The sequence below is a fragment of the Antrostomus carolinensis genome, unplaced genomic scaffold (genome assembly GCF_000700745.2).
Source record: "Antrostomus carolinensis isolate BGI_N321 unplaced genomic scaffold, ASM70074v2 scaffold46072, whole genome shotgun sequence".
NCBI classification, from domain to species: domain Eukaryota; kingdom Metazoa; phylum Chordata; class Aves; order Caprimulgiformes; family Caprimulgidae; genus Antrostomus; species Antrostomus carolinensis.
The window spans coordinates 47,007-70,041 of NW_010301775.1; the positions used below are offsets into that span (position 1 = coordinate 47,007).

General features: G+C 41.4%; 1 protein-coding gene across 1 annotated transcript; it reads right to left on the reverse strand.

Moving 5' to 3' along the window:
* Window positions 1-17,596: 17,596 nt before the first annotated feature.
* Window positions 17,597-22,988, reverse strand: LOC104521559 (G-protein coupled receptor 26). Its single transcript, XM_010163602.1, has 3 exons — window positions 22,321-22,988; window positions 21,806-21,919; window positions 17,597-17,834 (listed from the first exon to the last, which is right to left on the reverse strand). Exons 1-3 carry the CDS (start codon window positions 22,986-22,988, stop codon window positions 17,597-17,599), a joined length of 1,020 nt encoding a protein of 339 aa, XP_010161904.1.
* Between the last annotated feature and the right edge of the window lie 47 nt (window positions 22,989-23,035).

Consider the following 23,035-nt stretch of genomic DNA (forward strand, 5'->3'; position numbering starts at 1 on the left):
AAGAGGTTACGCTGCTAGATGGATTGGGAAGCTCAGCAGTAAAGTATGTCCTCTGCTGTCGGGCTCTGCAAGGGGGGTTGGTATTTCTTGCCTCCAGGATTTCCTACTAGATCCAGAGACTGCGGAGTCTGCCCTGGGAGTAAACAGCACCAAAGCCCATCAGGGTTCAAAAAAACTTCTAAGGACAAGAATATTATTTAGCTGTTTTTTTTCTGCCCTGATCACACAGCAGGATGTCTGTACTCTCTTAAAAAAGATGGTACCAACATAGCTGTGGAAGTGTGGGCAGGAATACGTCACCTTCTGCCCAGATCCCCGGCAGCCTGTGGTCAGCTGCTCTGAATACCAGTCATACCCGATGTGCTCAGGTACAGCCGAGGGTGCGTCCAAGCCCAAGCCTTGCTGCTTACCTGTGCTGTGATTCTCATGCTAAAGTGAAAGAGGGAGAGTTTCAGGCTGCCTAGATCTAGCCTAAGTGATGAGGCTAAATTCCTTACAGCAAAAAAGGCTGCGGAGATTATACCTACTAACAGAAGCTGATCCCAGTCCTTTGAAATGCTGATGTCTTGCAGTTTTCTGCAGCCCTTGAGAATATGGACGGACATCTCCCCCATACATCCCAATGCTCTTTGAGGTGAGCTCTGCTGCAGAACTAATCCTTCAGTGGCTATAATCTGGTCAGATTTCCCCTTTTCTTCTTTTTCTTGTTGTCATTTTTTTTTGTTTCTGTGTTTTCTCAGTCTCCCATCCTTCAGCCTAGCCACTATATCCTCACGAGTGTCTCCTCCCTTCCACCACACTCCCAGGCCACCAGTTTCAGTTTAGGTGCCACATACTTTAGGATCACATATTTTAAATACCAGCAAATGTAAGTCCACTTCACCAGGATCCCCCAAAACATTCTGAAAATCACTGATATCTGCTTTCACCAGCCCCATTAGTCCTACTGTGATACTCCACATTCATTCTGTGCTCCATACTTTATCTCAAGTACTAATGAGACAAAGTGCCATCACACTGGGAATACTGATTTGGTGTCATTTGGGAACATCCACTTGTTATCTCCCTGAACCAAATGATTGTTGCACACATTATATAATTTCTTGTTCTCAAGATTAGGGCCAGGACTCCTCAGCCCCAGTGCAAGCTTTCCAGGACCAGAGCTACCACCTTTACACACAGCTGCAATGTGGTACCCTCACTCCTGTGGTCACCTTGGGTTTCTTTATGACATTGTCTAGAGCTACAGAGTGGCTTTAAGGAGCCACCATCTCAGCTAACAGAAGCAGAGCTCTACCCGTTCTTTTTGCTTCCAAGCCTATATCCTGCAGCACATCATCATCATGCACACCAGGCTGCCTAGGAGCCCTTTAAAGCTCTTGTCTTTTCCTTTTGATTTTTTTTTGACTTCCTTAAAGGATGAAGAAGCAGCATTGGGCAGGAGGAGGGACAGAGGCTTTTGGCATTGCTGTCAGAGATTACCCATACCTGAGGTCTGCACATCCAAGTTTGTTTCAAACATGAGAATGGGAGAACTGGTCTGGCTGAAGGTTAGCTCATCCCCTGTGACACCTGGGTATGGTGTGCTGTATGGCTCCTACACACACACCAACATACTGCTGAGTGAGTTCTGCATGGGAGTCCACAATAGAGGAGCACTTGGTTCAGTAAGTTATCTAGTTAAGGAGTATTCAGTATAATAGAATAACCAAGTAACAAGGAAAGTCATAAATCAAATCCACAGACATTCAGGAATTAACAAGCAAGTGATGAAGGAGACATTAACAGGGACCAGAACATGTTGATCACTGACTAATGGGCTGTTAAAGCAACAATTTGGGCACAGGCTTGAAAAGGGTCAGCATGAACTTTGTCACTGATAAGAAACATGAAATGTGATTATCATTAATATTATGGGATATTACAAGTGACTTCAGGCACCATGTAAAACTTATGGTATGTTTAGGGGAAGGAGCAAAGGGAAGGATCAGAGCTGGTCAGGTAGGCACAAAAGTAGGAAAATGAGAGAGGAGGGGGATAAAGGGGACAACTGCACGCAGGCAGGCTGCTGGGCAGTATGCTCATCTGACTGAGTCCTGTGCCTGGTCCCTGCAGTCTGGTCTCTTTTAATATTAAATCCTTCCCCACTCCCATGTAATCTCCCTCTCTGACTGCTGAAAGGTCAAAATGCCAGCAACTGGAGAGACCAAGGTACAAGCTGCAATTAAGTGTCAGTGACTGGAGAGACCTGGATGTGTTCATATTTTCCAAGTGAATATAATCCCATGTCCATGTCTGTGCATGTATAGTTTGCTAGCAAACTTCAGTCTGGATTAGCAGGCAAATAGGAGAAGGCTTGCACCTGGAAAGACTCAAGGTCTGAAACAGTGGCTGGGTAAGGGGCCCAGGGTGCAGACACAGTCTGAGAGCTTGAGGGATCTGTGAATGTGGGTGTGCCTGTGAACCCAGGCACACCCACAGGGAGTGTGTGTGTTTTCACCAGTGAACTTCAATCCTGAACAGACGGAGAGAGGCAGCGGGTCTGGGCTCTCTGTACTTACGTGAGACTTTCATCACTTATGTGAGTGCTGTTGGTGCTGGTAAAGGCACTGACATTGCACATACGTGTACATGTGTGTTTGTGCATGCCACTGGTGGGACATGTGCTCAGCCTCACTGATGGCTCAACCTGCAATTGGGAGCAGCAGCAGCTGCACCCATGGCTCTAGGACAGAGAGACCCCGGGGTGTCAGAGCAGAGATTGGGAATTGCTGAGTCCTCAGTTGTCTGGATCTGGTACTCACAAAACACCACATCCTTAGCAAAACCAGGACACGTCGTTAGGGCAAGAGTTGGACTTGATGATCCTTGTGGGTCCCTTCCAACTCACAACATTCTGTGAGTCTATGATTCTAACTAAATAAAACCCTCAGCAGCTGGCATCCAAGAGGCTCTGATTTTCTTTGTGTCTCAGCTTCCACAGACATTTTAGATTCAAGCAGGATTCATATGTGGTACCAATATAAAAAATATACAGTGTAAGTAAGGTAGATGGGGTCCTAAGAATTATATTGAGGTAATAAAAGTAAATTGAGCATTGAGTAAATTTTGAGCAACAAAAGTAAATTTATCACTTTGTCCCCACCATCCATAAATGTTTCCATGGTTGCATGCTGTGAGGCATGAAGAACAGAAGGTCTGGAGGGGTTATTTCATTTATTCTTACCTTAGATCACCTGTTCTTTTCCTCCTTTCCAAGAGATTTGAAACTAAGCTTTATAGTGAGTCTTTCTGTGAAGCTTTGTCCATCCCCCTGTGCATGGTTGGTGCCGCTGGGTACCCCTTGTAGACCTGCACCTTTCTGAGGTGAATAGTAGTTCAGCTACTGCTTCTCCCACCCATACACTATTTCTAGCCATCTGGCATTTCTACCTTGTTTGGCTATTTTTTCAGACCATTATTAGTATTCTGTGTATGTCAGTTGTCCTTATATTTTGTGTGTGTGTTAACACTGACTATATCAAATGGGACGACTAGCAGGTATTGCACAGGTGTATGTATGACCAAAACCATCAAAGAGAAGCTAGGGAAGGGATGGTTGAGAATATAGGGACTTTCTCACCTCTGCCTTTTCATTTCTGGGTTTTAGTGAATCTTCTAGGCTTTCCAGGGAGCTGACATCAAGTTATGGTTTAGGCTTAAATATGATATAATCACTCCAATTCTAAAAGTATCTTAAAAATGAACAAACAAATCCCAGAATGAGACCAGATGTAGCAGCATCAGCTGGGTTTAATTGTTTGCACTTAGAATCACTACATTAAGGTTAAGTAATTTTACTAGCTCTTATTGCTGACTACCTCTTTCCTGATCAGACCTTTCTCTTAGCCAACAGCCCACAGTACAGCAGCCATCCAGAAATCCTCAGACAGGACTAAATACCAAAACTGGTTTATGTCTTTGGCAGGTACTCAAAGCAGGATTAAATGCAGTACATTTAACTTGCTTGCATTCTCATGATTCTTACTACTGTCAGAGCAATTTAGTAGAGGGATATATCAGACTCAGTATGGTTTGCATTACCTGGTTCTTTCGACTCTGCTGATAGGAGGTGGAACAATAAACAGAAGCAGTAGTCTCTAGATAACTGGTTTCTTAAGGACATAAACAGACTGCGAGAAGATCAAAATGCTACTTCATGGCTTGTCATTCTCTCCCCCACTAGGTGCTAGTGAAGCGGACAGGATGGTGTATGGCAGCACATCACATCTACTCCAGAAGTCTGCAGGCATAGTTTTAGGACTTTACAGTAGTTTAATCCAGGAGATATTTTCATTTGCACAGCAGAAACTAATCCCCATCCTGCTTTTTCTTCCTCTTTCTGTTTCTGCAGAACACAGCAGAGAAGAGGATCTGCACTCAGGACAGACAGGGAGTACCACAAAATCGTTAAGGTTGGAAAAGACCTCCAAGATCATCCGGTCCAATCGTCAACTCATCACCACCATGCCCACTAAACCATATCCCTGAGTAAATTAGCAAAAATTAGCAAAGCAAAGGCAACTTTTACAAAAAAACCCAGATAAATAAATAACAAACTATTTTACCTGTCTTTGCGAGACCTTATTCCTCTATACCCTGATAGTGCTTCATGCAACAGCAGAGATCTGGGAAAGGCCCATGAGGGCTTCTCTTTCAGCTTCTAGGTGTTAAGTTAAAAGAGGAAAACACATTTGTTCTCTAAACAAATATTTCTCATTCAAATTAACATGCATGTGGATAAAGAAATGTCTATCTTACTGTAAAGATACACAAACTATTCCGAACTCTGTATTTGGTAATAGGAGCAGATATTTTGGGATGTTTCTCTTGTCTTCTGGGACCATCTACATTATGCTTGGGGAGCTTTTAACTTTCTCACTGAGAATTTTTTCAGCAGTGCCTTTTATCTCAACTTTCAATTTGATCCGCTTATGACCCATAAAATTAAACCAGCTTTAGAAACTATCATGCATAAACATTTAGAACCAGATATTTTATGGAGAGTAAAAGTAGAGAGTGGAGAAAAAGACCACACAAATAAGAGATTTCCTGTTTTCCTACACTGTACCCTAAGAGTTTAACCTAGAATGCACAATAGACTGAAACTTTCTAAATGTCTCAAATAATTCACAAGTTCCCTGTAGCCAATAGCAGTTATTTTTAATCATCATTGACCAATTCCATATTCGTACCAGTGCACTAAGGGAGGAGGAGTAATGTTCTGGTAGATGTCCCTCGAGTGAACCAGTCTAGCCATACTCCAAAAATTAAATTTCCTGCAATGGCTTAAAAATTGGACTTTCATTATTTGCTTTTTATTTTTGTCATTCTGGCATGTTTTGCCAATTTCCTTCCACGAGTTTTTCCTCATATGCTGGAAACAAAAGCAAGTAATGAGTGGGTGATGTTTTTATTCCCCTATTAATATTAGCATCCCAGATATTCCTTTACTCCCTGGTTAAATATAATAAATGAAAATAATTAAATAAATAAATAAATACATTTGCAACTCTTGAAAAAAATATAAATAATTTAAATTCAATACAACTGCTGTCAGTGGTAATTAAATTCTGTTTTCATCTTCTGACTTGTCATAGATTAACTAAGTCAATGACCCACAAAATTAGTTCCTTGTACCACTTCCAGGTGATCCACTGCACTGATCCTATGATAATGCAGAGGAATGCAATTAAAGCAGGAGAAGGCCTCACCATCCCAGAAAGATTCAACTGAATACATGCCTTTCTTTTACCGTACCCTTCATGTAATCTCTGTACTTGCTCAGGCTAATCCATAAGAAATTAAGTCACTCAGAAAGTTTCTTTTCATGACAGGAGAAAATGGTGTCTAGTTAAAATTCAGCCATGATCAAAGGCGCAAGTGATACAAAAAACTGGAAGGGAACCTGGCACCAGATGGTAGAATGAGACCACAAAGGGACAACAGTAATAAATATGAGTCTATATTGAGGAGGACATGTGCAAAATAACATGCACTGATCACCCTGCTGTAAGTATGTTATATTATTTAAACTTAATCATCAAAAAGATAGAACTGACATGAAGACCTTGTTATCCTCTCAAAGGCTCATCTTATTATTCCCACATGTAAACTAGCAAAGCAGAGTTACTGCTCTGGGGTTACTGGTAATGCATTTTGTGGTCTTAGTTCAAGATGAGGCCCAAAGGTGACTCCGACCGACTCCCATAAAGCAAGAAAAATAATACAAATAAGTTGGTGAATCATAGAACTGAATATATAACAGTTATCAGGAAAAATAAATGTGCTCAAAAAAGAACTGTGCTGAGAACTAAAGGTCTGTCTTTTCTTCTGATCACAGATGGAGTATTAAAAATTAATGTAAGCTCTACCAGAAAAGAACTTGACAGTCCTATTTTGAGACTCATTTCACTTCATCTCTTCTCCGTGTCTCACAGAACATTAATGTCAAAACATTCAAAAGAAATCCTTCAGGACTTGCTTTGCACACTCACAGAGGTGCTGGGAAACATTTTGAAAAAGTGACTTTGAGTGCTTTAGTTTGTAGATACCCAATGAGGGATACACTTAATAGACCCCGATTCCTTGAAGGCAGATCCTCGTCGCTTTCCAAAGAAATCAGGCCCTCCAAGGCTGACACTTCCCAGAAAACTGGGTGTTAGACAGCAAGAACCGGTGCCATTGCAGATGATATTGGTGTGAGAGCTCTGAGGATTTCAACTTCACTTTCAGAAATAAACTTCCGAGTCAGATGAAGACTCAAGCCTCACTGAATGCCAGGAGAAACAGGCTGTTAAACTACTTAAAACTGGATGTTTTTAAAGGTATTTAGGCACTTTAAAATTACATATAAGTATACTGAGAGTACATCCAACTAAATACCTGGATCATAATCATCTTTTAAGTGTCTTGTTTTCTGTATCAAGGTTCCAAGTCTTTAAAGTGGCACAGTCTAAATTCCCCTAAATAGAGTCTTTTAACAGATAAGGAATTTTAGTTCAGTTTTTATTTTCTTCTTTTATTCAGAGAATTTACAAACCATCAGTGGAAACTAAAGAGGCCAAATAGGAAGGTCCATTTTTTCCAGGCAATCATTGGAAGACATTATCTCTAGCCTGTGGTATTCAGGTGAGCTCCAATTGCCATACTCAGATTGAAGGCCAGGCTGGATGAGGCTTTGTGCAGCCTGGTCTAGTAGAAGGTGTCCCTGCTCATGGCAGGGGAATTGAAACTGGATGATTTAAAGTCCTTTCCAAACTAAACCATTCTGTCATTCTACGAAGATGTGCTGAATTGCCCACAAAGACAAAGGTGCTGGATAGGTGGAGAGACCATGTTGAAGGCCACCATTGGGATCATGCAGGATGCCACGCAGCTGGAATATTCAGCAGCTCGATACCCAGCCCCCACAGAGGCATTGCAAACAGCCTGCCTGCTCTACAGAGAGCAAGCTGACCTCAAGGCTGTTCTCCCAGCTTTATCAAAGTCTATATGGGCATAACCCATGCCAGACCCATATGCAGCATCCCAGCCCCCTATGTTATTTGTAAGAAAGTCATTAGTTCCTGGATATGGATATCTATTTCAAATGTAGTCTGACAGTATCTATGGTAGGTCACTGTCTCAGGGCTGCCTCATGTGACTTGTTCCAGGGTTCAGCTAAGAGTCCCAAACAGCACTACTATGGACCACCCTTCTGTCACATTATTGTGCATCCAACGACATTAAAAGCATGAGTGTTTTCATTTCGGGAAAAGAATTAACTAATTGGAAGGGATTTGGAGAGAGGTAACAAATAGGATGGGGGGATTAAGCATTGACTCATTGTGAGAAATAATTTGTGCTATTAAATATTGGTTTTTCTTGGACAAATTATGACTAATTGAATATTCAAGAATAATCTACAAGTATTTCAAGTATGTAAAACACTCTGGAAAAAAAAAAAGTTGTATAGGATAGGCCAAGCCACAGTTATGAAAGGTCAGGAGAGCAAGAACAGGACGGTCAGGAAGAGTAAGAGAAAGGCTATAGAGTCCTAAATACCAGCCACAGGCTAAACTTTGGGAACAATACCAGCCATGGGCTAGACTCTGGGAACAGCTCCATCACTTAGTTAAGTGTTAAGTATATTAACCAGGCTTGACTGGAAATTGGGGGTACGCTCTCAAAGATCGCCCAGGCTCACTTTTCCAGGGTTGCAGTTTTCTTTTGGGACTGCCTCTGCTCTGGGATCACTGGCTGGCACAGGCTGGGCACTGGTCGGCAGGTGGTGAGCAATTGCACTGTGCATCACTCATTTGTATATTCTATTACTGTTATCATCATTATTATTTTATTTTAATTAGTAAGTTGTTTTTATCTCAGCCCATGATTTTTCTTGCTTTTACCCTTCCAATTCTCTCCCCTGCTCCTGGGGCAGAGGGAGGGAAGAGTGAGAGAGTGACTGTTTGGCTGCAAGCCAAAGGAGTGAAATCACCACACTAGGGATTTGTATTTTTCTAATTTCCCTCAACTCTCAGTTTCACTGACTTATCTTCTACTCTTTTCTATTATTAGAGAACAAAAAAGAACCAGTGGCTCATCAAAAAGATTAACTCATCAAAATTTTGGTTAGTGAGGCCCTTCTTTTAAACCATTGTTAAGCAGGATATCTTTGGAGCACAGATATGCAGAGAAATACTTACCAGAGCTGAATTTTTCCATTTTCCTACAGATTTTTGTACTAGGCACAGCTCTCAGTAGCTCCTTCTTTCTTCTTGAAGTAAACTACATTGCACCAGAAGGTAAGTCCAACCTCCAGCTTTCCTCTGTGAGGAAAATATCAGGATGTCAAGAAACCTCGCTAGCTAAAAGCAAGCCATTTACATACTCCACCTTATGCTGGACCTGTTTAGCTTCAAGTTGCCAAGCAACAGCTACCCTCAAGACTCATCAAATCAATGCAGCAGCAGTATGGGAAATTAGAAGACAAAAGGTCCTGGCATCCATTTATCTGGGGCTTTTTTGCAGGTTCATAGCATGTACAATTGAAAGTCAAAAGGTGGATGACACTCTAAGGGCTGAATCTGAGAGCATCAGCATTGGAAGTAGAGGCTGTGAGCTTCCAGGGCAATAACAGACGTTTAGCCATTGAAGAACAAGCCCAGAGAAACCCACTGTGCATCCACATTGGGTAGGTTGCATTTCCATATGATCCTCCCTTCATGAGGATTATTGGGACAGTAGGTGGGAAGTTCTCTTGAGGCTCCAAAAATAAGAATTTTATTTTTATGAGGAATTAATGCTGAACACCTTGATTCAGCCATAAATGGATATCTGGTAATTTTATCTGAAGGTGAAAATGTGCCAGTACTCATTTTAGTACTCTTCTGTATGCCACCGACTGCAGAAATTGATAGGCTGTAATCCCAAGGGACAAAATAGATTCAGCAAGACTTTTGGTTTGATTCCTTTGCATGCTTTCTTTGTCAAGCACAAAAAAAAAAAAAAAAAAAGAACTGAGGAGCACAGCTTTCTTTCTAGTTTAATTTGCATGTTACTGTCCTGCTCAGCTGCATAAAATTAAAAACTAAAAGGCTGAAAGTGGAAAACTAATTTAAAAAAAAAACCCAAACCATAAAAAACCTCTACAGAAAACCAAAAGCACAGAAAAAAAATATGTGAATGCCACTACAATACCCTGAGGGCATGTGTCAAGGAAAGAAGGTGTCTGAAAAGCCTAGCTTTCAGGTGACATGAGAAACCAGGGGCAGGTAGAGATTTTGAGAAACGATGGAGGTGGGGACTGACCGAGCTTTCAGCAGTTACAAAGGGAACACTGGCTAGCAGTGCTGCAAAGAGCAAATACGGCTTTTCCTGGGTCTCTTCAGCTCTCTAAGCCCAGAAATGAAAACAGCTGAGTACGTGAGAATTTACAAATGCTTAAAAAGAAAACCTATGGGCAAGGTGTGCTGTTAGAGGGTTTATTATTCCTTTTCTGTGTGATATGCCTCTTTCAAAGAATAAACAATATTGAAGAAAGAAGGAACAAACCCTGAATTTGAATCACTTTTCAGATTGGGGTGCTCCTTGGGGTGTAGAAGAAAGGAGCTTACAAGTGCCAAATTCAGCTGGCGGGAGTAACCGTGGCTGGTCAGCAAGTCCAGGTACCCATCAGAGAGTGAACAGCAGGGCTATACCCAGAAAGACATGAATGAGAAAGCTCAGGAAAAAACAGACCTCAGAGGTGTAAGTGGCCATCAGAGGGCTGGAGTGCAGCTTGCCCTATAGCCATACCCTCTGCATTGTCAGTCTGCTTAATGTCTTTATGTTATCATTTGAAGAAAACTCGCACCTCCCAGATTACATTGCCATTCTGTACCGTTAATGTGTTTTGCTAGGATATGCAAGAATCCAAGGATTGTATTTTTTATTTTTTTTTCCAAATGTGATTAATTCAGTGAGTAGACTTTTTAATTGAGCTGGTCTTAAATGGTCTTTTGGAAAGATTTCTGCAAATTCAGACTTGGACTCTACTGCTTAAAACCTTCAAGTAAAATCTTGGCTTACCTCCACCTGAAGCCAGTGAAGCCAAGATCTTACTCTTAACATATTTTCCCCTTCAGTTATGCCTCTGCCCACTAACAAAATGAGTGGGATGTAATACATAGATTGGATATAAGTATCCCTCAGAAGAGGGGGAGGAACATCATCTCTCCCTTTGTAATAAGTGACCTACCCACCATCATGGACACAGAATCTGTGCTGCCTCATACACAGCTTTTCAAACTCTTGTTCATACAGAGGGAGAGCAGGACCCTTTTCTATCTTGCTTCCATCCTGGCCAAAGTGACATGCTACAAGGAGAAAAGAGACCCCAGCCCGAGCTCTCACAGCCAGAGAAGACCACTGAAGCTCCACTTAGAAAAGCATAAAAGAGAGCTGTGGCTTCCACACATGCAGCTGTGTTTTATGAGTAAGGGGTGTCTGTCACTCCTTTTTTACATGGTACTGGTGTGGCAAACTCCTCAGGATGGTCGGAAGAACATCTTGTTCTTGTATCCTAAATAGCTTTCACCCAGAAATTCAGCTTCACTGTCAGCTCTGAGGTATCTCCAGCCATTGTGAGAAGCACATTTTTAAATGCCTGAGAAACTTTGAGCAAAAGATCAAGAGACAGGCTGAGGATCAAAGTGTTTGTCTTCCATTCCTAGATATCTTCTAAACTGTGTTTCATGCAGTTTGATCCTTTCTTGGCTGTGTGGTCTTTCATCTGTCTGTGTCCCAGGTCTCGTGAGAAAAGCAGTTCTAGTACTTCCCTGGCTTCCTGCACAGTAGTAATAAAAAGATAACAAAGTATTCAGACTCCTGCGTGGGGAGCCCAAAAGATATTTTAAAAGGCTAAAGCAGGCTTCATCAGCAACAGCAAAAATAAAGAGTCTGATTAGCTGAAAAGAGAGATTTCATACTGGTAAGGAGTGATCAGCAGTCATTTGTAGAACAAAAGTCGTGTATTACCAATCAACATTTTGTTTTACAATGAATAAGGACAAATATGAAACGGAAGACCTAAAACATTTTTAAATAGTTTCATGAAGATGCAGACACAAACCCAATCTCTAGTCCCATGCCATGGAGCAGGGGCACTGAGTAATTTATTGGGTTTCAAGAAAACATTCTGAAAATGTGTCTCATGGCCGGCAGCTCGGAGCAAAGAGAACAGAGTGGTTGGATATGTTAGATATGTAAAGGTAGGAATTATAAAAGTGAAAAGGTGGTAATGAACCTGTGACTTAAGGTCAGGCTCCACTGAAATACAATTAGAGTGCTAAGCATCCAGCTGGAAAAAAAAAAAAAAAAAAAGAAATCATACTGAGAAAGTGAGTTGAAAGTGAGTTAAGTAAAGCTACTCTACAGTTAGGCATGAAGAGCAGAGGTCTTCTTGGAAAGTGTTTCAAGATTTAAATCCATTTGGTTTAGGACAGGAAACTTAAACATGCTGGATAGTTTACTCCAGATTTGCTGGATACAAGCCTGTATATGTCATGTGCAAACAGCAGAATACAATGCAGTGGAAGAAACATGTGCAACAAATAACTTAGATTATGTTCCAAAGGGGATGTTTTTGGATTTTGTTTGGAGACTCTTTACAGTCCCCAGTGGGCTGCTGAGCAACTTGCACAGGCAATAAGTGATAGTGGATTGGACTCAGAAATTAAGAGGCTTCAGTCATGGTTTAAAACATTTCTGATGGCACCTGGTTAAAAAAGTGGTGTGAGTGGACTGGAATGGTCTGCAGTTCTCAACAGTCAAAAATACCTTTAACCATATGGACCCTATGACATTTAACATACATGCTTTACAATATGCTTCATTTGCCTAGAGAATGTATGAGAAACCTGGCTGGGAGCAACTCATGGTTCATGCATTGCTCACTTACAAAAAAGAGAAGAAGCACCTAGTTTGTATCACACACCCTTGTGTCCTGACAAGGAAAGCCTGCTGGTAAAGGGAGAGGAGCCAGGGATATGCAGAAATGAGGACCAGTCATTTGGCCTGTGCCACATCCATAAGCCACAGGGAAAAGCATTGCCAGCTCACAGAAGGAGCTGGTTGCATATACTGTGCCAGGTGACATTTTGCTCACCCAAGCTTCTGGCAATGAAAGATATTCATATATTTACAACCTTTCTTAAGGTCATCTCTGCTGTGTCTCCTGCTGAGCCATTAAATATTAATTGGACCCGCTTTCCCAAAATAAAAAGCAGAACTTCTAATTTACTTGTGTAATTAACACCTCCCACAAACCAGGTGTCCCCCTGAACCAGACCAAACCAGCCATTTGCACGTCACAATCCTGAAATATGCTGTGTGCTTTTGAGACAGACACAGAGTTGCTTGTTCATTCTGCACACAAAAGTACACATCATTATTTTGTGGAAAAAAAAGCCTTAAATACAACAGAAAATATGCACTCCAGGTGATGTAGTCAAACCTTCCCACTCACACGGGATAGTTCTCCTCAGTTTGTGTTTCATTTTTTTCTTTAAGAACTTCACCTAGATAAGTTTGAACATCTTGTCACAGGTCCTTTGATCCAACAAGACTCAATGCTGCTAAATTTCTCAAAGAGCTCAAATTTTAACCCATAGTTGTACACAGCATTATCACTCTCTGTATAAAAGCACTTGCATTAAAGAACTTTGGTTCCCACATGTAATAAGCCTAATATTGCAATTAGCTCTGAAATTTAAGTTCAGTACTGTCATTACTCATGTTAAGACAAGGTAAATGTGTATTCAGTAATCGCTGAGCTGCGCAGATTATTTGCAAAAGTTTATTAGGCACTGATTTACCCAGATGAATAACACACCTCCTCTTCAGTGAGGCTAGGGAATTTGTGGATTGAAAATTCACAGAACCCAAGGTCCTCATTGCTAAACTGCCATCTAGGCTCAGAGACTCATAAATTTTCAGTATCACACAACCCAAGAAAACTAGCTTTGTTTTTGCACTTGGACTGAAGCACATCTATCTTCTCAGGACTTAGCAGGCTGGGACCCAGCTCATACCTAAACCTTTTGTGAACCTGTAGTCTGAACAATACTTCACCTTTATTGCCTCAGAAACTCAGTCTGACTGTCAATCTCAGTTTACCTGCAACGTAGGTGCTAAGCAAAAAAAAAAAAAAAGTTTCTATTTCCTTTGGAAGAAGCACTTCTTTTTGTGATAAACAAACATCAGAGCACTCACCTAGGAAAAGGGCCATGCACACTTGATTCCTTCCTCTGAAAAGACAGATTCAAAACTCCATCCTGGGCCTCATCAGAAAATATCCATATCATCAGGCTTAGATATACTTTGGAGGAGGTGTGTTGAGGGAAAGAAGTTGCTGTTGAACATTTCCTCAGTTGCATGGACTCACTAGAGGTTTGTTGTTCTGCAATTTATACTCTGCTATTTGGATAAGAGTGTCACCCAGGGAAGGTGCAGTCCTCAACTTCAGGCTCTGCAGCCAAAATGCAAGTTTGGAGAAGGGGAAAGGACTTTGTGCTGATTCAGATTGAAACCAGGAGCTGAAAAATCACAGCCCAGGAGCTTTTTTGGCCCTGCTGCTAGAAAATGATGCTTCTTTCACACATTCTTTTAACAACTCACCATCATTTTCCCTAAGCAGCTGCAGGTGGCTGACAGCTCTTTCTGCTTTGGAAGGCCTCATCTCAGGCATTTCCCACTGACACCCCTGTGACATTTCCAACTGCACAACACACCTGCCAGGTATTTATCAGTCTCTTGTCTCATAGAAAAAGCCACTCCAGGCCATTGGGCAGGAAATCCAGATGAAGTTTCCTGGAGCACTACCTTTGACTTGGCAAGAGCATGTCAATGGCAAGATGCCATTTTGGATATCACACTTCAGTTTTGTTGGAAATCTTCTCATCCAAACTGAACCCTACTATCAGGATTGTGCATCCAATGTTTCTTTTCTCTGAAATATCACTGAGAGGGAATCCACAGCCTTGCCACCCCTTGTGAATGCTCCCACCATATGAGATACATGTTCTCACCTCCAATATAGCACTAAATCCTTTGATCCTTTTTGTAGCATCCCAAAAAATGAGGGCCAAGTGTGATTTCCCCCTATCTCCTCCTATCCCCAAATAACCCAGAGCATGGTGAATGAAGCACCAAGCTAGCAGGAGTTTTCCTGCATCAGGAAGCTGGGGGAAAGAAACTAAGACCTTTCACTGAACACTTCCTACTTGGTTAGAGAGTAAAGCAAGCCTTTCTCTGGTGGGGAGTGGGTGGTGAGAAGAAGGGAGAAAGAAAAAATTACCTGCAGAACTGACTGTACATACTGAGCAGAAGAAGATAGGTTCTAGTAATGCTAAACAAAGCACTTGAGCTTGCAAATCAAGACGGAGAAGACTACAGCTTTCCTCACCCTTCCTTAGTTTCTGGTGTCTTTATATTTTTGAGCATGCTGTAGACCTTAACTTCTTAATTCACTGTGGAAATTAAATCTAAAAGACATTCTGGAAGCACAGGTTCAAAATGTTGTTTTATTTTGTTTTTTTTTTTTTTTCCTTCCCTTCCCATCTAGACCTAAGCACCTCTGAAAATGTTCAATGCTTTGTGAGGTTGAGTGATATTGTAAAGTGTGTGCATGACTCTCAGCTGGCATGAATAAGCTTCATTAATTAACTTAATAGCAGATGCAGCAGTTTAACTATGTCTTGTTTTATTCCTATAAATTTTGGCTTATACTTTAATAACTTTAGAAGTTTATTACTGTAATAACTTTAAAGTTTATTATTTTTTTCTCCTCTACTAATTTATCTATACTAAGAAAAAATCAAAGTAAATCTTTATTTCATTTGTGTGTCTTGGAGGTGACATTTTAATACACTTAACTGTATATTCCTTTCTTAAAGTGAGCACCATTTCATTTAAGAAACCGAATGTAATCTAACAATTGTAAGGTATCATTAAACTCATGTTTATTCACAAATAAATGCTGTAGTCTATCAAAACTTCTTGACACTAAACTGATCAAAAACATGCTGAAAATTTAGCATCCTTCCCATCCCCCACTGAGATATCTGGTCTTTATGTTGCAGCTGAAATATAAGGCTGAAGCATTCGGTTTCTGTAGTGGTGTGGCAGAGGAAGGGGGCATGGGGGCATGGGGAGGCCGAAAGGGAGATAGTAAAACTGGAGAGAGTCCATAGACACCTTTTTTTTTTTTTTTTTTTTTTTAGAGCTCTGAAATACTGTATTTACACAAAATTGGAGAGAGTACAAATACTTTACTAAGAAGACAAAACATTTATAGTACATTCAACTTAAACACAGGCAGAACTACAGATGCAAAATACAGAGACCTAAGGTACTTGCATGACAAAAAAAAGAAGAAAAAGCATCAGAAAGGCCTCAGAGAATAAAAGCTGGAGATAAGAGAACGTTGTATTTGTTACACAGCATCACCTTTCCTTGACTTCAGTGGGATTGCAATAAGGCAAACTCCTTCCTCATTGTGGATGGTGGGAAAAACCCTTTCAAGGTGCTGATTGCTCAATACTGATTTTACAAAACAGTTAAGCATGTACTTAATTTTCAGCATAGGAACAAAGCTTTAACTTCAAAGGAAATTATATTTATGCCTAATCACATGCTTATATGCTTAGTTTGTCCAGGAATAGCCTTCCAAGTGCTTAATAGGGTCAAGTCCATTGTTACGTAAAAAATAACTGTTCTTTACTGTCTTTCTTTTTTTTTTCCTTAAAATATACTTTAGAATTGCTTTAATTTTCCCTTTACATGCTCGATTAGAAAATAGTAGCTTATTGAATGCCATAGAATATTTTGATTAATGTCTTATGTAATCAAAGGAATATTATTAAAAAATAATTCCCACATTTTTCCAAAGCCTGTTTAGATTTAAAAATAAATAAAAGAGAAAAAAATACATATAATAATAAAGCAGCTTTGTGTTTCTTGGCATTTGGCAGCAGGTCTGTTATAATATCTCTCAGATATCTCTTGGTATCAGTTAAAATCACCAGATAAATTGATCATTATAAAAGAAAAGATTGTACAATATTATTACAATCCACCAAATATAGCCAATGCATGAAACATTTTACACATTATATATCCCTTAAAAAGAATTAATATATTTTAGGCTGTTCTTCAAAAACAGATAGCTTCTGAAGTAATGTATCTTAAACACAGTGGTATCTGTCAATTCTACTGTCTACCTGTTGGGGGTTTTTTTTGGTTTTTTTTTTTTTTTTTCTGAATAAAAGCTTGTTTGAATAGGACTACTAGCTCAGTGATGGAACTACAGCGCTATTAACTAAATTCCATATATGTCTTCGTTACTGTTGCTGCAGTTGTTGTAATCACATACCACTGAAGTGTTAAATATTAGTAACTCAGATATGTGGACTTTGGTTAGGCTCGATAGAATACTGGCATAACAAATATATGTACCACTTCCTAAAGGCTATGTTACAATCATGATGCCTAGGAATAAATAATAATAACACAATCTCAGATTCAAAGTGCTAACTCATATCATTCACTTGAGGCACCAATACAATAAATCAATCAATTAAAAGACTTATTGGTAATGTTTGAAACTAATAGAGCAGCTCCTGGGCTGCCAGGTTACATGCGCAGCATGGTGGATTCTCAACCTCTCCTTCCAACCTGGGGATTCCTGTGGTCCAAGAAGACACTAGAATATCTTGTCTGATGTGGAATGCTCCAAGACATACCAAGTCTTCAGACATGAAACATTAGAAGTTCTCTAAGCTTCTCTAAAGTCTCCAGAGTTTCTCTTAAAACCCCTCAAGCCTACTCCATTCATGCAGGGACAAGGCTATGCCATATATTGTACTTGGCTGGAGACCAGGGAAGAGCCTTTCATGAAAGTCCACAATGAAATGCATCACATTAATGCAGCTTTCACACCCTGGAGGCACTGTCACCACTGTCATAAGAAGGGAAAGGCAGCTTTCCAGCAGCAGCAAACTTCTGCCTCACTTGAAGGGGAATGCTTCTCATGGTGTTAGTTTGATCTGTGCAGGCAGTAATCGTTTTCGGTGTCGAGAGAGCTGTTGTACCCCGATGACGGATACAGGTCCCTCTTAAGTATCCTATTGACGATGTTGATCAGAACTTTTTTGTACTGTTGACGTAAAAGCGAGTAAACAAATGGATCTGATGCAGCCTTACTGTAGGTGAGGCACTTGCTTATAATTCCCCAGTAGTAATTTATGGTAACAAAAGGAAGGAGCTCTATCAACCTGTTAAACATTAAAGAGAAATGGAAACACTCGAGTGTTATATTCACACTGAGCCCAGTACTCAACTCATGCTTCATGAAACATTAAAGTAACACTTATTTTCTTACAGTACGGGGAGGGCCCTGTACTTACTTACTCCTTGGATTCAATAGAGGCAAAGGGAACTTTCCTAACAAGGGCACTGAGAGACAAGAATCGTTCCCTCTATGGAAAGAGAGAAAAAGTGTGTTTTCAATGTTATAGCTCCCAGGCATCAAAGATAAGAAAATGCTGCAGTTTATTGCACACTTTCTGAATTTGGAGAGTTATGCTGGTAAGTGGTCAAAATCTTGGTGACATAATTGACTACTCCTCTCCCATAGCAAGGTTGAGGTAGACACATGTGACTTGGGGCATCCAGGCTCACTCGCTCAGTTGCCTAAGTACAGCTGTCTAGTGACACTTGAGACTTTTGGAAAAAAAACCCTGGGCATTAGGCTACTGCTACTGGACGCTGTGGGTCTCCTCTAGGTCCTCTGTCAGATCTGCCAACCTATGTAGAGGTTTTGAGTACTATGCAGCATCTCAAATGACACCAGAAACTTGATTTAGATCATGGAATCCATCTCCTCAGATACAGAACAGTGAATCTGCATTGCACCACTTCTGTGGACTATCACATATGCAAAGAGGATTCATGTTAAACCACTGTAGTATGAAGCACACACGTCAGTATCTCAGTGAGATTTGAGTGGCAGTTGCAATCCCAGAGTACGCTTAGGAGCACAACTGCATCTACTTACCTGTGAAAGTTTCTGTGTGCACTTGGCTGACCACCAGTTTGGCCAAAAAAACCCTAAGAAGACAATATTTTATCATCATTATATCAGCAGCCAGCTGTCTCCAGACCTGTGCCTCCTGGTCTGCGCTTCATGGATGATTAGCAGCCTCAGCACCTCAGTTGAGATGGGTGTATTAATCATGGCAGGAGAAACTGCAACTAAGTTAACCACTTTTCCCACAGAAGTGAAAGCAGATCATCTGCAGTGGGCAAACTCTCCAGGAAGGTGGAAAGAATAGGGTGAGAGGTTTTTATTATCTGTACATTCTTTGTGAAACCTTTTGCAGGAGCAAGAATATACTATTTTTCTATCTTCATTCCAGAAGAATAAAAAAAACCCCAAACCAGTACCATGAGATAAAACTGCTCTTTCTGTACCCTAAAACATCACCATTTGAAGATGTAAGATCAGCTTTCTCAAGGTTTGAAGAACCTTGTGGCCTATTTCCAAAGTGCAGAGCTCCCAACTTGCAGGGTGTTGACTTTTGAAGCTGTTCTGATCCCTCTGCACAGAAGAACGAACTTACCACCACAAGGACCAACGTGGTTGAGCTCTGACATGAAAAATTCTCATTTGTATGCATAAAAATGAAATCATTCCTATGGCAAGTGCTTTTAAAAACCAGATGACTTCTGTTTGAAGCTGCTTGTAAAAAACTCCAGTGAATTCAAAACAGAGAACAGGAAGACACAAAATGTACAATAAATGACACTTGCTGCGTGGTTGCTTGGATTTATCCCATCCTGTATCTCATCCTAATTAAAAAATATATATATTTGATATTTACATGATTGATGTTTTTATAAAGACACTAAATAAGAAGAATAAGGTATCTTTCAGTCATGAAAATAGATGTATTAGTATGTGTTCCCTGTAATGTATTACTATGTATTTCCTTTAGTGTATTATGGGCCCAAACATAATTGCACTGAAGCCAACAGAAGAAAAATTACATGGATTTTAATAAGATAAAAGGCCTGGGCAAATCAAGTCAGCCTTAGAAATATGCATCTGAATGCATCTTAGTATCATTCTCTTGTTTTCAGTGCTGTTACAAAAAAGATAAAATTCATCTGTCGGCTCTTAGGCAACAGATGAATATATTGCTAATGATCATAATCTCATTCACATTTCCAAAATGAGAAGCAAATACTGAGCTCACAACACAACTGAGTCACCAGGCCAAAGAGCAAGAAAACAGGGAGAATGTCTTTCACATTGCCTCCACAGAGATTGCTTCAGTGCCAGCCCCCTAAAAGCCAGAATGGGGGAAGAATGGGGAAAAGGGCATGGCAGCAAATCTGCCAACCTCACCTTCACCACCACCTTTTATCTAGTGCTGACTGGACACTGTCTTGCCTTTGCAGCAAAGAGCCTTTAAGGATGTCCTCCCCAGATACTTCCCGCTTTACTGTCACTGAACAAAGTTGGTCCTTGTGACTGAGACAGAGAGCTGGACCTTGACACATACATTTACATAAACCAACCCTCAGTCTTCCCTCTAGTGACACACGAGGTGCCTATGTCACACATAGAAAATGCACCATCTCACATTTGCCAAATGCAAGGTCTGAAAAGGGAAGTCACTTTTGGTTTAGAAGTTTATGAGAAGTATCTCCACCCTGAAAAATGTGGCAATGGTGGAACTTGCTGAGCTTAGTTATGTTCAGATGGAAAGAAGATGGAAAAATCCACTTTGCTCAATATAATTATATCCTGATTATGGCAAAAGTGAATAGAAAATGACTCAGAATGTACTGAACAATGATCAATTAACCTTTTAACTCTGTGATGTAATGTTAATATTTGTAATAATCCTTTCAACTGCAGAAAAAAAAAGTTCAGTTATCCAGGCAATCAGTCAGGAATTCCTTTCAATGTATAAATGGGAACTGAAATAAATGTCATCCTAAAGGTTAAAAAACATTGTCATTTTTGTGCACTGTCCTAAATCTGTCCCCCTACCCATGAAAAAGGACAATGACAGTGAGCAGAAATGGCCTGTATACATGTGACTGTGTAAGATCAGTGTGCTGAAGCTGGCTGATTTCTGTAAGCTGGTGTGGTTGCAGACCCCAGCAGCATGGCAGCAACCTTGAGGAAACCCTCACCATGGTGGTTTTGCAGACTCATGTACCTTCCTCAACAGAAGTCAGTTCTCTTCAAGGGTGTCTTGAACATACTGTGAAGTGTGAAATAGTTCAAAAAATTGCTTTTGAAAGATGTAGCCCATTTTAGTTTAGAGATGAAAGGCTGAATCCTGAGGTGCTGCAATTCAGTATAGTTACACTGGCTTCTAGCACACTGATTTATGCAAGATTTAAAAATAATAACCATATGCTGTATAAAGACTATAAAAGTACAGAACGGGAATGATGCATGACCACCTAAAAAGGTGCCAACCACCAGGGTATATGCCAACAATTCTGCCCAGTTGAGGAGCATGGTGTTTCCTATACATTTTAAAAGTCTAATTGTTGGTTTTCCTGGGAGATAACTCTTACACCTCATCCCAAGGCTGTGCTACACCTTAGCAATATGCTTACAGACATTAATGTTTCCAGACACAAAGCCTATCTGAAAAATTTTAAGCCCAGATAAATTTAAATTATGTCACCTCAGCTTCCAATAGCAGCGAGCTTGGCTTTATGCCTTTAAATTTAAAAAAAAAAAAAAAAAAAAAAAAAAAAACCCGAGCTAAAAAAAAAAAAAAAAAGACCTGAGCTAATCAGAAAAAGCTGTCAGTTTTCCTCTCTATTGCTCGGGTTGTGCTAGTAAGGAAGGGTGGTGAGTCTTTTAAACTCTGTTCATCTCCCACTGGCATGTAATTAATTCCTGATACTTGTCCTAAAAGCTTCTTGCTCTTGGCAGAGGTGCCTAGACCTGGCTGCAATGAGGAAAGGAGATCCAGAGGCTGTCGAGGGTCTGTGTATGTGCGAGTGTGACTGTGAGAGAGAGTGTGTGTGAGTATGTATGAGTATGTGTGTGCCTGTGTGTGCTCTGCCCCTGAAACAGCCTTGGTCTCTGTCAGGCTCTGGCACCCCCAAATCAGCTGTACCACCCCCCGCCCCACCCCACCCCGCTCCCCGGGCACCTGTAAGAGGACATACCGGTCCTGGCAAGTCCCCCACCCCAACAGGTGATACTAACCTGGTGATAATGTAAGGACCAAAACAGATCACGAACGACCCTATAAAAATACTGATTTTCTTAGTAGCCCGCTGCCTCCTCCGTTTCTGCTCGTTCAGGCAGCGCTGCTTCACACTGCAAAGGGAAGAGAGTGGCCAGAGGGTTAGGGCATGAAGTAGGGAGGTGAGATGTGACTGGGGGAGTGGGAAAGGACTCGGCATGGGGGAGGGGTGGGCAGCCCCAGCTGTGCCGAGCCTGAGGACGATCGCAACTCACCAAAGCAATAGCTCCTCGTTAAAGGGAGCTTGGACAAGTGGGAGCACCCACCGAGCAGAACTAGTAATTAAACAAAGCAGGCTACAAATGCACTGGCTTCTGGCACTGTAAGCAAGGTCTGAAATTAGAGGCAGAAGGGTTTGCCCCATGGCCGGGCAGGCAGGAGCACAGGAAAGGGTCCTGGGGAGGCAGGACATCCTCTCTGCCCAGGCTACCCACGGCAACCCCTGAGACTGTGAATATGGACACACACACATTACCTGGGGTGGATATCCACCAGCAAAACCAGAGTCTGCATGGTAATAATGTCTATCCGCTTGCAGTGGAACCGGGCAACTTTCAGCACCTTTAAATAGGTGAAACACAAGATCACCAGAGACAGCATGAAACTGGTGGAGTGAAAGACGATGGTGAATACTGTAAACCTTCTCCGCTCCGTCTCTTCCTTCAGGTGCAAGGTGCAAGAGGCATACACGCTGCTGTAATCTACCCACGAGTAAAACAAGGCTACCAAGGGGAATGTGAGGGAGTGGAGCCACGAGTAGCCCATCAGTATCACGGCGTCCTTATACCGCATCTTGCTGGTGTAGCTTAAAGGGAACACCACGGCAATCCATTTGTCGATGCTGAGCGCTGCCATGCTCAGCATTGTGTTGGAAGTCAGGAAAGTTTCCAGGAAACCCACCGCTTTGCAGACGCAGCCCCCGAGGGGTTGCTGGTTCCTCAGGATCCCCAGCAGGGTAAAAGGCATGTTCAGGACGGTGAGGAGCAGGTTGCAAAAGGATAAGTTCACCAGGAAAACCCCGGCGACCTGCTTGCGGATCTCCGTACTGTAGACGAAGCATAGCAGCACCAGAAGGTTGGAGAGCAGAGAGACAATCAGCACCAGCGCGAGGAGCAACGCCAGCAGCACGCCTGCCAAGTCCATCTCTCAGCGGGTCGCCAGGAGCGGGCGAGGGCAGGAGGAAGGGGGCA

What these genes read in the sequence shown, in the direction of transcription:
- LOC104521559 (XM_010163602.1), bottom strand. Translation starts at nt 22,988, where the DNA reads ATGGACTTGGCAGGCGTGCTGCTGGCGTTGCTCCTCGCGCTGGTGCTG. An exon ending in CTGGTGGATATCCACCCCAG is followed by an intron (nt 21,920 to 22,320) that starts GTAATGTGTGTG and finishes TTCCCTTTGCAG; the next exon opens with TGTGAAGCAGCGCTGCCTGA. An exon ending in GGTCCTTACATTATCACCAG is followed by an intron (nt 17,835 to 21,805) that starts GTTAGTATCACC and finishes AATGTTTAACAG; the next exon opens with GTTGATAGAGCTCCTTCCTT.